The sequence below is a fragment of the Calonectris borealis genome, chromosome 5 (assembly GCF_964195595.1).
Source record: "Calonectris borealis chromosome 5, bCalBor7.hap1.2, whole genome shotgun sequence".
Classification (NCBI taxonomy): domain Eukaryota; kingdom Metazoa; phylum Chordata; class Aves; order Procellariiformes; family Procellariidae; genus Calonectris; species Calonectris borealis.
Genome location: NC_134316.1, coordinates 3,778,069 through 3,793,955, shown reverse-complemented (window position 1 = coordinate 3,793,955; position 15,887 = coordinate 3,778,069). Strand labels below are relative to the sequence as shown.

At 44.6% G+C, this 15,887-nt stretch overlaps 1 protein-coding gene across 1 annotated transcript; it reads right to left on the bottom strand.

Moving 5' to 3' along the window:
- Nucleotides 1-316: 316 nt before the first annotated feature.
- Nucleotides 317-10,443, bottom strand: TMX1 (thioredoxin related transmembrane protein 1). Its single transcript, XM_075150735.1, has 8 exons — nt 10,247-10,443; nt 10,000-10,115; nt 9,135-9,180; nt 8,484-8,612; nt 6,222-6,267; nt 6,033-6,134; nt 4,202-4,271; nt 317-3,450 (listed from the first exon to the last, which is right to left on the bottom strand). Exons 1-8 carry the CDS (start codon nt 10,387-10,389, stop codon nt 3,272-3,274), a joined length of 831 nt encoding a protein of 276 aa, XP_075006836.1. The 5' UTR covers nt 10,390-10,443; the 3' UTR covers nt 317-3,271.
- Between the last annotated feature and the right edge of the window lie 5,444 nt (nt 10,444-15,887).

Sequence of the window (15,887 nt, the reverse complement as noted above, 5' to 3'; positions counted from 1 at the left end):
CCTACATTCTTTTTGCAATACAAGAAACAATTTTATTGCCATCGCTAAGCCTGGTATGCATGAAAGCTCTTTCCCAAACCATATGAACCATCTAACCAAAACGGTAAGCGGTCAGCTCACACTACCATGAGGTACCCAAGCCAGTCTCAACTAAAAAACACAACTATGTCAGTGCAGCTTTAGTTTAAAGTATTACTTGAACTTGTCTTTTCAAAAAGACTTATCACAAATAGTGTTACAACACTTTTTTCCATGGAAATAGCTGCAGTTTTACTTCATTGCTAAACAGAAAAAAAAAAAGAGACAAACACAGGAATCCAAAGTTAGTGGTTACTTTTTACTTGGAGACTCTCTGAAACATGAAAAAAAAAGTACTGCTACAGTTAATTCCTTCTGGAATTAAATTGGACATGATCCGTCAAGGTGATCATATGGAAAGGGCAGTCCAACTTTTACAAAACTGATATTCAAGCATCATCAATACAGACAAAGGACAGGCTCTTACGCACATTTGTTACATTGCAACCTTCACTCAGTAAACATCTTTGGAATATAGATTTAAAAAAAAAAAATCAAGAAACTTAAATATTCACAGGACAAAACCATAACATTATTAAAAATATCAACAGTAAGATTTACAGAGATCAGCAAACACAGGCTGCATATGGATAATCAAAACAGAACTTGCAGAAGTTACACTAATCACAAGCATAGGTCTGCCACACAGAGGCTGGATTCCAGCAACTCGGAACACTTACGACTAAGAGGCAGTTTTGGAATTTGGTTACTTGCCTAAGGCAGGGAGGCAGTAAGAAAAGGTAGGTGTGCAGAAGGCAAAGGCAAGGTAAATTAGCACTAGAAGTTCTTGTTAAACCAGGAGTCTAGAAGTACAGCAAGAAAAAAGTTGTTTGTTCTTTTAAAATTAAAAGTTAGCCAGAAGTTATCCATATATGCTTTCTATATTGCACAAACAGTTTTAAAGTAAATGAAAAATTAGAAAACCCTGCATTTATAACAGCTACATTTAAATATATTCCACGTGGAGTTAGTCCATATAGTTCAGCTTTCAAAACAATTCAACTCTTTTCCCTAACAACAGCATACAGCACGTCTGTCACCCTTGTCTTCTCAAGCCCTCTCCAAACTAACAAAATACACCATTTATCAAAGACAGTGCTAGTAGTTCTCCTTAGTACATCATGGATTTATTGCTTTATTTTACTAGTGACAAAGGCTAAGATCTAAACTATTAGAGAATTTAAGGCAATCCCACAAGACCAACCCCTTAAGGGCATTTACGGCACACAGTGGTCTTCAGTTAAACACCAGGAAAAGTTTGATATTTAAAAATGACAGGAACACTCAGATTTTAACCAAAAGGACCCTTTCAAGCATCAGTTATTATCTTTCTAACATATAACCCAGCACTGAAGTCATAAGTCATTCCAGAGCACCAATGTTCAGAAAAAGAAACAAGAAAGAAAAAGTCAAAGGAGGAAGTTCCAGGACATCTTACATAACAACTCATTCTTACTCATCTAAACTTGTTGGAAGATTCACTCAGGTGTTTGGATAACTGAGTCACTTTCTTCCATTCATAACATGGAGGATGAATTATGATCTATCAGATATACTTAAAATGCAACTTACAAAGCAGCGTTCAAGACTGCCAAAAAATATGCCGTATTCTTAACAGCTTTACAAGCCGATTCACCTGCAAGAGCTCTGAACATTGTTTTTCCCAATATTTCTTTCATACCCCACAGAGTTCATTACGAGCTCCTTGTCTGATGCTCCGTCTTCTTAATAATCACTAGGAGAGCCTGGCTTTAGAGAGCCAGGCTGCAGTGAAAATATCAAGACCATTTCTATGTTTGCGGTCTTAATTACTCATGACCAGGTTTACTATTGACACAGATTTATCAGCTGCCAGTCCTGCAAACACACTCAGATGAACAATTAAAAAAAAACTAAACAAAAAACAAACAAAAAACCCAAAACAAACAAAAAAAACCCAGCAAGAACAGGCTTGTCAAAAAACCTAAGTGTGCTCAGCATTAGGCTAACCTTTCCCTTGCAAATACTTTGGAAATTAACTAAAAGAATATGGGAAATTCTTTACAAGCGATGCAAGATGACACTGGTCCAATGCGCATGTGCATTTTTTTTATTTCTGTACAGAGTGAAAACAAATACCATACAGAAAACAGTAGACTACAGGTTTTTTTAAAGAAAGAATTAGGGTGTATTTTTTCAAGATGGTTTTGTGAAAATGGAAAAGATGACTTTCTGTAAAAGAAATTAAGAAACAGTTATTTCAACTTCAGGCCAGGTACAGCCTGACTGGATTTGCAGTAAAATTTGATTAAGCAGAAATTACTGATGATGTATTAAAAAATAAGCAGAGCCCGACTGCCATACAGCAGGGCTCTGGATAGGATTTGCACTCAGCAGAGAACCCTGCATGTAAACTACTCCCATCTGAATCAGAGTCATTGAGACAAACAGGACTTCGTGGTGCTACTTGTAACTTTTTCTAGAGAAGAATTACTCCACCAAGAAGCTCATATAGTTTTCTACAGCCTTTTCTAAAAGAAATTGATGCAAATAGCAGGTTTCTGGTCAGCCAGAGAATCCGCACTACACAGAGCGCTTGTGGTAACTTCCATCTGGGAGGATGGCAAAGACAAGCTCTCTAGCTTTTGTTCAGAGGGCAACTCCTGATCCTCTAAATGAAGATAGCAACTTTCATCTCTTTGGAAGAAGAAAGATTGGGGGGTTTGTAGCACTCATTGTCATAGCAGAAAGCAGTTTTTGTCACATAAAAAGCCTGGAACGTGTCCTGTAACTGAAGGAACTTTTCCCCTCAGCATTTCTTCAGAGCACAACTAGATAAATTTATGCTAAGAAACCTTTTTGAATGCTTTAACAGCAAACAGGTTAGTGCATTTTCCTTGCTAATGTTCCCTAATGCAACAAGTACACTGGTTTACATTCTGTTAAAAAAAAAAAATCCCTATAGAACAAGTCATTCAAGAAGCCACATAATTATTTCTTGGCCCTTCTCTGCACACAGGCAGAAGTTTCAGCCATTTGCACAGCATGTTTTAGTTTTGAATACCTGATGCCAAAGGTTCTTTTTTTTTTCTGAATTCGTGAAATGCATCAATATTACCATGACAGGAGTCATTCTTCTCTTCAAGCTGAAGGATTTGACATTTAGCTCCTTTTGAGTTGGTGACTCAAACCCTAAGCCTGCATGCAAATAAAGCTAAGATTTATCCATTGTAGCAGCAGTGTTCACTGGGCGCTGCCTGACAGCATTCGGTGACGAGTTTCTGTTGGACACCTCTTTACCCTCCGTTTCATCATCTGAGATATCTTCCTCATCTGCTTCTTGCTCTTCATCCAGCTTTTTCAGCAGCTGAGCTGACTCTGGAGCTAGCTTTCCTTAAGGAGAACGGAAAACATGCATACACAAATAAATACCATTACCATGTGAAATACACTTTTTTTAACATCATGGGCTAGCACAGAATTTTAATGAATTTAATCCAGGTAGCACTTTCCAGTATCAGTCACTTAAGCTGCTATCTTCGGTAGAATTGTTGCTAGCATGAAATCACCCACAGGTCAGGTATTAAGAGATTACGTACTACCTAGACAAGGTAATATAAAACTTCCTTCAGCTTTGGAAAAAATGAGTTGGGTTCCTACAAACCATAAACCAGCATTCAGATCTTCTTCCATGACTTTTTAAGATTACCTTGAAAAATTCCAGAGACTAACTCAAAACTGAATCACTTACTATCCACAGAAATGCAAATTCACTTTTAATTCTTACTTTGCCCCTAAAAATTACGCAAACCCCCAGCTTAGCAACACTGAGAACTCCACTCAAAACTTTTACTCTTACTCCCTGCACATAGGGAGTTTCATATCTTGCAGGTATGAAAATGCTGTAAAAACATTTTTCTCTCTCCTAAAAAAGTTTTTTAAAAATAGTTTAGCTTTAGCTAAATACAAAATACAAATCCACTATAAACCCTATGGGCAAACAGCTGCAGGTAAAGCAAAGCATCAATCACAGGTGTAAACTTGCACACAATCTCACGTCCTGCAGACACAAGTTAAATACCGGTATTTATTAAATAAGATTTACTAACAGCTTCACTGAATTACAAGTATAGAGTGGGCTTACTTGAATGAGGGTACTGTGGCGGTCTGTGCCTTTTGGATGGACAGATACAGTCTGCTAAGAACACCATTATCTGAAACCAAAGAAAAACAAGTTTAAACCTCCGAACATCCTGCACATTAGAATCATAGTATCATTCAGGTCGGAAAAGACTCTTAAGATCATTGAGTCCAACCATTAACCTAACACTGCCAAATTCCTAAGCACCACATCTACACATCTTTTTAAATACTTCCAGGGATGGTGACTCCACCACTTCCCTGGGCAGCCTGTTCCAAGGCCTGACCACTCTTTCAGTAAAGAAATTTCTCCCAATGTCCAATCTAAACCTCCCCTGGCGCAACTTGAGGCCATTTCCTCTCGTCCTATCGCTTGTTACTTGGGAGAAGAGACCAACCCCCACCTCGCTACAACCTCCTTTCAGGTAGTTGTAGAGCGCGATGAGGTCTCCCCTCAGCCTCCTCTTCTCCAGACTAAACACCCCCAGTTCCCTCAGCCGCTCCCCATCAGACTTGTGCTCCAGGCCCTTCACCAGCTTCGTTGCCCTCCTCTGGACACGCTCCAGCACCTCCATGTCCTTCTTGTAGTGAGGGGCCCAGAACTGAACACAGGATTCGAGGTGCGGCCTCACCAGTGCCCAGTACAGGGGCACGATCACCTCCCTGCTCCTGCTGGCCACACTATTTCTGATACAGGCCAGGATGCCGTTGGCCTTCTTGGCCACCTGGGCACACGGCCGGCTCATGTTCAGCCGGCTGTCAACCAGCACCCCCAGGTCCTTTTCCTCTGGGCACTTTCCAGCCGCTCTTCCCCAAGCCTGTAGCGTTGCCTGGGGTTGTTGTGGCCCAAGTGCAGGACCCGGCACTTGGCCTTGTTGAACCTCATACATTGGCCTCGGCCCATTGATCCAGCCTGTCCAGGTCCCTCTGCAGAGCCTTCCTACCCTCCAGCAGATCAACACTCCCGCCCAACCTGGTGTCATCTGCAAACTGACTGAGGGAGCACTCGATCCCCTCGTCCAGATCGTTGATAAAGAGATTAAACAGAACTGGTGCCAACACTGAGCCCTGGGGAACACCGCTCGTGACCGGTCACCAACTGGATTTAACTCCGTTCACCACAACTCTTTGGGCCCGGCCACCCAGCCAGTTTTTACCCAGCGAAGAGTACGCCTGTCCAAGCCATGAGCAGCCAGTTTCTCCAGGAGAATGCTGTGGGAAACGGTGTCAAAGGTTTTACTAAAATCTAGGGAGACAACAGCCACAGCCTTTCCCTCACCCACTAAGCGGGTCATCTTGTCATAGAAGGAGATCAGGTTGGTCAGGCAGGACCTGCCTTTCATAAACCCATGCTGACTGGGCCCAATCATCTGGTTGTCCTGTACGTGCCGCGTGATGGCACTCAGGATGATCTGCTCCATAACCTTCCCCGGCACCAAGGCCAGACTGACAGGCCTGCAGTTCCTCCTTCCGGCCCTTCTTGTAGATAGGCATCACATTTGCTAACCTCCAGCCAACTGGGCCCTCCCTCGTTAGCCAGGACTGCTGATTAAGGATTGAAAGTGGCTTGGTGAGCACTCCCGCCAGCTCCCTCAGTACCCTTGGGTGGATCCCATCCGGCCCATAGACTTGTGTGTGTCTAAGTGGTGTAGCGGGTCACTAACCATTTCCCCTTGGATTATGGAGCCTTCATTCCGCTCCCCATCCCTGTCTTCCAGCTCAGCGGGCTGGGTACCCCGAGAACAACTGGTCTTACCATTAAAGACTGAAGCAAAAGGGGCATTAGTGTAATACACAGTAGTCACAAGCCAATCTGTTTCAAGTGCTCCACTTACAAGTCCCAGTATCAGTCCTGAGAATAGAGTTGCCAACGCAAAAACAGCGTATGAGCCCCAGACCGGTATTCCAACATTTTCTGTTAAATAACCATGGCAGTGCTGGAACAAAAGACAAGATAATCATTTCAAGAATAGCTGAATATCATGTCTGTTAAGATAAAATAAAGTAGACGTCTAAGCACATACCCTGATCCACATTGACAACTGAAACAAAGCTGACATACTGCTCATCCTGAAACAAAGCAGAAAAAAGTAACTGAAAACATCTTTAAGCCAGTCACATACCTGTATCTTCTGATTTGCCTGCTGGTCATTATTTAGTCCCATGTTGAACAACTTCCTGCTCATGACTGGTTTCCCTTCTAACTACTTTGATTTTTATCTTCTGTTTTGTCCTTTACTTCAATAAACACTCGTTTCCCATGAAGCCACCTTCGGTACCAACATCAGCTTGTATAATGTTCCACATATGGATAACTACAAATTCACAAGCTTCCTTGACTTAGATCTACTGACATATGAATTTCAGTTACTTTTGTTTATGTTCTAAGTTATTGTCCTGGTTTTGGCTGGGACGGAGTTAATTTTCTCCTAGTAGCTGGTATAGTGCTGTGTTTTGGATTTAGTATGAGAAGAATGTTGATAACACACTGATGTTTGAGTTGTTGCTAAGTAGTGCTTACTCTGGTCAAGGACTTTTCTGCTTCCCATGCTCTGCCAGGTGCACAAGCAGCTGGGAGGAGGCACAGCCAGGACAGCTGACCCAAACTGGTCAAAGGGATATTCCATACCATATGACGTCATGCTCAGTATATAAGCCAGGGGAGTTGGTCAGGGAGGAGTGACCGCTGCTCGGGGACTGGCTGGGCATCGGTCGGCAGGTGATGAGCAACTGCATCGTGCATCACTTGCTTTGTATATTCTATTATTATTATTATTACTACTACTACTACTACACTTTATTTTATTTCAATTATTAAACTGTTCTTATCTCAACCCACGAGTTTTCTCACTTTTACTCTTCCAATTCTCTCCCCCATCCCACCGGAGGTGGGGGGGAGTGAGTGAGCAGCTGTGTGGTGCTTAGTTGCTGGCTGGGGTTAAACCACGACAGTTATATTTGGACTAACAGTCTATGAGAAGCCAGCTAGAACTCTATTCAAGATATTAGGAATCAAACATCTGGAGATTTTATTAAAACAAAAAATTAACCTATTAAAAAAAATCAGGTTATATAAGAACTGAGAGATCTTCAGACACTTAAGTTTAGCCATATTTTACATACAAATGAAAAAGACGAGGCTATCTGCCGTGTATATCCTGCCGATTCTGACATTTCCCTGTTATTGTGAAATTTCAGCATTAAGTATTCACTATCTGTAAAGGAAAGGAAAATTTGAAACATTAAGCCAACCTAATTTGCTAATGAATGAGCCGTAGAACAAGCCTACTTGCTTCAGTATGCACAAAAAATGGAGCTGGTACTGTACACTTCTAATAGAAAACTTATTAATCCTAAGATTAGTACTCTGTTTCACACATTCCTTGGTGGGGGCTAATACTTTGTAGGAGCTCAACCACACAGTTTGAAGATTCAAATAGCGTTGCGAGTGGACAAAGTAACAACGCTGAGCCTCCTAGAAGAGCCACAAAAAATGTAAAATTTCAGTCTAGCATAACACTTCATAACCTGAACACTGCTACAGCACAGCACAGTTAGTACAGAGGTGTTTCAGCCATCATTGCTCTAACAGAAGAAAAAACATGAGCAATTGGGCTCATTTGCCTCAGCCAATGGCATCCCCAACACGCTTTATCACTCCGTTACTCAACTACTCTGAAACCACCACACAGCACATGCAGCAACAACTAAAAGCACTTCAAAGCCACAAATCTAGAAAGAACTCCAAACAGCATGTTTCTTCTCAGACTAGAGTCTCCTCACTTCACTTTTCCTTCAACGAAGGAACCTTCGCCCTTCCACTCTGCTTTTCACTTCGCAACAGACACACCTTCTTAAATGGCCAGCCCATATCTTACAACTATGTTGGTACATTATTTTCCAGTTTTTATGGCTAATTTCCTAGAATTTAGCTGGGCAAAGCATCTTTCTGCTGTATAATCAAAAGAAGAACTGCAAGTGTCAGTTAGTTACCTACAAGAGTTTACTAAAACAATACACCCACTTATAACTATTTGAAGCCTTAAAGTAAACCTTGCTCAGGGCATCTTCGCTATGCTAGCGCACACAATCCTCCCACAGCTGATGAGGGAGGCATGACCACCCACCCATCACCTTCACATACTTCTTACCAACACAGAGCTGCTGCGTGAGGCGTTAACAAGGAGGCAGCACCAGGTGCGGCACACCTAAGGACCTGTCCCAGCACGTCCTTAAAGTGTGCATGTCTGACAACAAATTATTATAAAAATCATACCAAAACTTACAGGAAAGAGGAAGGACCAAACCATGATGAAACCGGTTCAATAGATTTCCATTCCTGGTCACTGATGAAATTTATGAAATCAGTTTTAGTTCTTGCACCCTGGTATCTCCTGAACTCTCCATCTTTACAGCTGTAAAACAAACAAAAAGGTCCTTTTATTTTAGACAGTCCAAGCATGCAGCATTTGCTTCCACTCAACATCTTCCCTCCCATCCCCGTGCCTTTTTTTTTTTTTTTAGTTTTATTTTGCTTTAGATGATATTGGCTCTAAAACGTCTTCCAAAAATCTTGACAACAAGTGTTTTTAGAATCTTGACTCCACGTGCATCTTGGCTATCTTTAGGTTGCGATTCCATAAAAAGATAACGATCTTCCTAATGCACTTGCCACATAACTGTATTAAGATCAACCTACAGAGAAAAGATTGCAAAACAGAAACACCCACGAAAAGATAGAATAAATAAGGCCTGAAGGGAAAAGAAAAAAAACAACTGGCAGTACTGTAAGGTCACAGCAGGTAAGACAGTAGTTGTCTCTGTGTAAAGTAACTCACGTTCTTAAAGAGCATGATAAATCCCATTCATTTGCCCCCCAAAAAAGGAAGAAAAGAGTCCTCTCTCCTCCAAAAAATCCTGCTGCATTGCATACTTACTGATAGATGGTAGGAAGAGCTGTTATGATAAATCGTCCACTTAATCCTGTAAGAAAACAGTTATTTTCAAAATAGTAGAACACTCTTATGTAAGAAAAGGTAAGAAATGTTATTATACACCGAAATAGAAACAGCTCCTCCCAGGTATCAATCTTTAATTGTGATCAAACACAAACTTGTGCATCTCAAAGTACTGCACACGGTCTAAAAGAAGAGTTCCTGGATAAAGAGCGACAAAATTTCTGCATGGGGAAAAAGAGACGTCTAGGGATAACCGTTCTACTCGACTATTTTGGCTGTAGCTCTCCAGAGAGAAATGCTCTTTTCTTTTCCCCCATGATCTGCAACTTCCAGTACTTGCAGAAAATAATCCAAGTGAGGCAAGTTTCAAAAGTTCTTATGTGACTTTGGAGAAAAGTACTAGCACAGACAAGGTCATCTGCACAAATCCCACACAGACATGAGGGCAATTCAGAGAAGTGAGCTTCAGCTGAGGGAGACCAGGCTGCTTGCACTCCCTTTTGCCAACAAAGGGAGGTACTGCTACAGGGAAGGCTGAAACCACATTTTTTGCTCCGTAAGATAGTTAAAAAGTAAGGTCAAAAATCTTCTTGAAATCCTCCAAGCCACTTTCTAGAGAAACCTTCTTGTTTCCTTTATCTCTTAAGAAAGGCTAGACTGCTTAGTCAACGTATAGCCAGCTGCCTTCAAAAGAAAGCAGGAAAAAAATCTTTATTATTCCTATTGATTCTGTTTATTTTCTAAAAGCACATACGCTTGCACCGAACATTTTCCCCGGGCCCTCAGGAGCCCAAAGCCACGGGGAGGGCGTTGGGAGCCACCGCCGTCCCCGCCAGACTCTCACCCGGCTGCTCCGTCACGTCCACTTTGGCAATGTTCACTTCCAGGTCCTCGCCCCACTCGGCAAACTTCTCCCACTCGGGCTGCAGGTTCTGGCAGGCGGGGCACCAAGGAGCATAGCTAGGGACAGCAGAAGTCTGTCACTAACGGGCACCGCTCGGTCCCCCGCGGCCTCAGAGCGGGCCGCCGAGAGACACCCCCCCCCTCCCCCGCCACTCCCCGGCAGCCCGAGCGACCTCCTCCCGACTCACAACTCCACCATCCACTCGCCCTGCAGCAGCTCCCGCCACATGCCGTCCGACAGCACCTTCACTGGGCTCCGCTTCCCCAGCGCGGCCGCGCCGGCCGCCAGCGCCAGGCACAGCAAGGCGCACAGCCGCCCGGCGGCCGCCATCTTGCCGCGCCCCGCGCGCTTCCTCCTTCCTGCGACGGCGAGCGAGAAGGGGAGGGTGGGGTCAACCGGGCCGCGTGCCCCTGGTTACGTCACCACTGGCACCGCCCCCACGCCTTGGCGCATGCGCCCCTCACGCCTCCGGGCGCACCGCGCGTGCGCAGACAGGAGGGTTCTGCGGCTGCTTGTTTGGGCGGGGCAGGGAAGACCCTGGGGGCGGGCTCAGGGTGCGCGGCAGCCTATAGAGCGTCGAGTTGTAGGGGCTCGGCCAATGGGGAGCGCCGCTGCCTCAGAGGGCACCGCCCCCCGCCGTGCTCCTCAGGCGGTGTGGGGCGGCCGGGCAGAGCCGCGGGGCGGCGGGGGCGGCTTTGAGACTGCTGTCTGTGGCAGGCCCCACTCCCAGCACCGCCCCGGGGACATGGAGGAGGGCCACTGCCTCCCCCTGCTGCTGTGCAGGGGATGGCATCCCCACAGGGAGCCCAGCCCCTCAGCGGGACAGCAAGAGGGCCTGCGCAGGCCGCTTGCCCTCCGTGCCTGGTGCACCCCCACCTCCTCTCACACCCTGACAACAAACAGGTGAAGAGGAACAAAACCAAATTCTACAGCTGTGTTATTTCCCTATGCCCTGTTTCCTGCCTGAGGAATGGGAGAGAGCTGTGCGCACTGAGGGCAGATTCCAATGAGGTGAGAAAACTGCCGTTCGGAGTCACAGGGAGAACAGATTTCCCTCACTCCAACCCCTGCTTCCCTCTCCCGCATCTTTAGTTACTTATGGCAGAAAGTAACTTACTACTTGAGTACTTGGTTCTCAAGCAAAAGTCAGGAAAAAGATCACTGGTAACAAGCAGACAAATCTGACATCATTTCCCTGCAGTCTATGAACACCTTAAGCTTTTCAAGGGGAGGAACCTCTTTTTTATATGCACATAGTTACTCTACCGCAAAGTTTTTTCCAGCTCTTGGTCAGGAGCGGCTGTGATAATGTCACCTTTCCTTTTCTGCATCGCTTTCTGCATCGCTTTCTGAATCGCTTCTTTCCCTGCATCTTTCAAAGAGGCCTTTGCCATCATTTCATATCCCACAATTTAGGGCCTTGGCAGATGGAGAGAGCTGGTCTGCATCATTAGAGCAGTGCAGGAAAAAGAATAAATCAATGTTTGGCGTTTTTTTTTTCAATTTTGGCAACTTTTCTATAGTACAATGTATATGTTCTTTTCTGTAGAAAAACACTAAGGCATTACCAAGGACTTGATGAAGCTTATTATTCATTGATTCAGGGTTCAGTAATAAATCACTGCTTGCAGCCCTCTCCCTGCTCATTGCCGTTCCATTTTAGTCATCATTGAATTTTGGAAATTTGTTATTGATAATCCAAGAATACCTCCGTTCTGCATCAGTAATGACAGGAGATGTGAAGAGCTGTCTTCAGTTCTTCAGAGTAGTAGCAGTACACATCCTGATAATTTAAGATGCGCTGAAGAATAAGTGCATAAACAAATGTGTCGCGTTACCATGTGGAGCGGAGGTTGGGTGACTACTTGCTTTGATCTACATCCTGGGGAGAGCGGCTAGAAGCATGATCCCACCTTTTATTCATGCTGAGTAAGAAGATAATTAAATGTTCCTTTCTTCGGTGCATCCAAACAGATGACAGCATGGAGGATGAATTTGATTTAATCCATGTGCAAGTTAACAAAAGAGAAAAAACATTTTGGCGTACTGGCAACAACAGAAGCAATTGCAACATAGCCTTTAGACGACACCTCGGGGGAGCTCCTCTGGGACCGAGGCCCGCCTGGAAGGGCACATGTGGAACTGTGAGACACGAAAAATGATTTTGCCATTTACTGCTCCCAGGCTCAAGGAAAAAGGAGCTGGTAGGCATTTCCTGTAATAAAGAGTAGCTTCAAAAGCACACTAAGCTCCCTATGGAAACAGCTTGAAAGACCCTGAAAAGTATGACTTCATACCTCCTTCGCTTGGTTCCAGTAATTATTTTAAGGGTAATGACTGCTGTGAATTACTTTTTATCTCCATTATTATTACATTGACGTTGTCTTGTTTCTTTGTAAAGTTTTGAGGCATTTGAGAACAAGAATGCCTTGACCGTATCTTTTACGCATTCTTCCTCCAGCCTATTCACCTCAGCCCTCCCAAGCTGTATGGAGAAATGTCTGCCTCGTCTTTCAAGGTTCACAGTAGAATAAAGAGATTTAATAACCAAACAAACACGAGATGTCTCCAAGTGACCTTAAGAAATAAACACATCTCCTAATGCTACTTGTTTTCCTTTCTTCTGTGGCTGTTGTGTTACTGTGATGTGAGATTTGCAAAAAAATGTTGCTTTATGACTTACTTTCAGAAATGTGCAGAGTGTGAAGGGACAGCACTGGTTTAATCCATTAGTCACCACAGCCCAAGCCACTTCTTACCTTCATGCTTCTTTAGAGGTATGATACTCCATGGGAGCAACACCAGATACTTTTAGTTCACGAGGCTGCAGAGCCCCGTGACTCTGATCTTGACCGACCTGAGGTGTCCTCACGAGGCTGCAGAGCCCCATGACTCTGATCTTGACCAACCTGAGGTGTCTCCATGAGGCTGCAGAGCCCCGTGACTCTGATCTTGACCAACCTGAGGTGTCTCCATGAGGCTGCAGAGCCCCGTGACTCTGATCTTGACCAACCTGAGGTGTCCCCACGAGGCTGCAGAGCCCTGTGACTCTGATCTTGACCAACCTGAGGTGTCTCCATGAGGCTGCAGAGCCCCGTGACTCTGATCTTTACCAACCTGAGGTGTCTCCATGAGGCTGCAGAGCCCCGTGACTCTGATCTTGACCAACCTGAGGTGTCCCCGCGAGGCTGCAGAGCCCTGTGACTCTGATCTTGACCAACCTGAGGTGTCTCCAAGACCATCCTGGCACTGCCCCCCTCTGCTTAGTCCTGAATCTAAAGAGGGATCCTTGGGCTTCTAGGCTTTTTCCCTGTGCAGGTGGTGGGAGTTAAATTATGGGCCAACACACGTTAAATAAGTTTTACCATGGGTCCTTAATGTTCTCTCTTATTGCAGAGTTTGTCCACACCTCCTCACGTACTGAAGTGAGAGAAAAGCATGGTCCTGCCTGCCGGAGGTGCTGTGCTAGTGTTAAAATTCAGTGATGGTGTTTGCAGGAAGGAAGAGGTTTGTCTGCTGAGATCTGTGCTGAGAACAGTTGCCTTTACAACCAACATCGGCCTCCAATTGCACCACCACGCAGAGGGGAAAGTAGGATCATTGGTGAAAACTCTCCTGATCCCCAAGGACTGCTGTGAGTCTGCCCACAGCCTTCCTTTCAGCAAACCCTGCGAACTGTCCACATCCTCTGAGAAAGCACCAAGTCGTTCCACAAAACACCGGCTCCTGTGGTGGGACAAAGTTCTAGTGGTGGAGGTCAGAAGGTGCAAATGCCTGATTGTAAAATCGACACCAGAGTGCGAGCAGGGGCTTTCTCGCCTGGTGGGATGAGCTCTGCACTGGTGAGTGAGATTTTCACTGATTAGTGATTTCTATTCGTGTTCTTTTTCAGCGCTGCCACACAGCGGCAGAGTTGAGGCTGCTTCTAAACAGGAAAGAGACTGAAGGTTCAGAAGAAAATTCTCTTCGATTAGAAATTACCTGGCTCTCCTGCTAGGGACACCTTGTCATCTTTCATGATGTTAACGTGGAGGGCTTTTTCCTTGTCCAATAATACTCTTACTCGTGTTTTTAGGTTGTTTTTCTAAGGAGCTGAGGTAAAGGGGATTTTGTGGTCAGTCTACAGTCCTTCCCCCAACACACAACCATAATACTGCTTATCATTTTGGCCAAGGTTGGGGTTACAAAAATATCAAGTCTCTATAAGTTTCATGACAAGAGTTGTCCGGTTAGAGAGAGTACTACTGATGCACAGGAAGAGGCTGAAGCACAAGCCCAGATTATTTTTTGAGAGAGAGGAAAGGAATTATGAGTATCTTAACTGCAGGGAAAGCTTCAGTCAGCAAGAACAATTGTTAGGCAAGGGGACGTTCAGCCGTGAGGCACTAAGCCCAGGAAACAACGCCGATACGTTCTCCTGCCCACAGAACTGTTTGTTTTTGATACAGGATGAAAGATGATAAAGCGAAAAATGCCTGTGTAATCAAGAAATCATCCTTTTCTTGATGACATCTGTGCCTCAGAAAATCAGATCCCACAGGTAGGAGTGGGAGTAGAAAGACTCTGCTTCCTTTGGGTTTTCTTTTGAGCTGAAAACGAAAAAAAAAAGACCAAAATGCTTGAATGCCTCAGCATTTTCCCCAAAGTTAAAGCCACGGAGATGAACAAATTTTCCAAATTCAGCCAGTTCTGTAAGTGGTCAAAAACATTAAAAAAAAAAAATCCACACAAGTTCACCCACTCTTTTCCTTTTTTTGCATAATGTTAATTCATCTATATTTGAAATGTGAACAAATTGAACCAGCTCTATTTTTACATATTTTCTCTTTTTTTTTTTTTTTTTAAGTACCCTTACATGTCCTGACGATGAGCTGAACGCTAAACCAGATGAATGAGCAGTAGGAGCACAGAGGCTGCCTGCCCGGGGCTGACCTTTTGAAGGACCACTCTGAGATAGCAGAGTGCTGGCCAGGTAATTATTTCCAAACACGGACCAAGCTCTGCAGTCCCTGGACGAGGTACAGCATCAGAGCTCTGACCTCATTTAGAGAGAGCCTGCATTTATGAAATGCCAAGAGATTATGCAGAGAGCTTTCCTGCCTGTAATCATATGAGGCGGGAGACATGAAGTCATTGTTCTAGAGCCCAAGGTGAAATCGGGCTGACCCTGAAAGTCGCAGGCAGGCCCAGGGCTGCATTTCGTACTGCTGTAGGAATTAAAACTGATCCTGCCTAATTTATTTGGCTGTTTTCTGGCTTCGGCCTTTTGGGAAAGTTGGCATTTAGAATTCTGCTCAGAACAGTTTTCTGGGCTTCAGCAACAGAAGAATTAAAGTCAAGAGCCAATTACTTTTCTGTAGCTCTGGATTTCATTCCAGGAATGCTTCCTCCTACAGAAAAATCCTCTGTGTCAGAGCAAATAATTCAACCCTACCTGCCTAAACTGAAGCCCACAGAGGATGCCACTGGCTTCCCAGAAGCCAGATTGGACTTGGTGCCTGTGAACATGGCTTTCCCTCTGTGCACCGTTGGGGAGGATTAGCAGACATCCCCCCCTCCACAGGGGACTGTACTCGGAGAAGCCCCATTGGAAAGCACGTTCCCATCCAACAGCCTAGTCCTTCTGCTCCCCAGTACCTGAGCTGCCTCAACAAAGGTTCACAGGACCCTGTATTAGGGGTTCGGGTTCTTGAGACCTTCAGCTGCAGTGCGAGCAAAGTTTCACAGTCTCAGCTTCTGCCGTTACGCAATCCGTGCCTGACTGCAGTTTGCATCAGCTGGTGAAAATGCTATGCACAGCAAGGTTTGCTGCTTCTCGCTTTGGAAAA

What these genes read in the sequence shown, in the direction of transcription:
- TMX1 (XM_075150735.1), bottom strand. Translation starts at nt 10,389, where the DNA reads ATGGCGGCCGCCGGGCGGCTGTGCGCCTTGCTGTGCCTGGCGCTGGCG. An exon ending in GCTCTTCCTACCATCTATCA is followed by an intron (nt 8,613 to 9,134) that starts GTAAGTATGCAA and finishes TTTGTTTTACAG; the next exon opens with CTGTAAAGATGGAGAGTTCA. An exon ending in TTTGGTCCTTCCTCTTTCCT is followed by an intron (nt 6,268 to 8,483) that starts GTAAGTTTTGGT and finishes GCTTTGTTTCAG; the next exon opens with GATGAGCAGTATGTCAGCTT.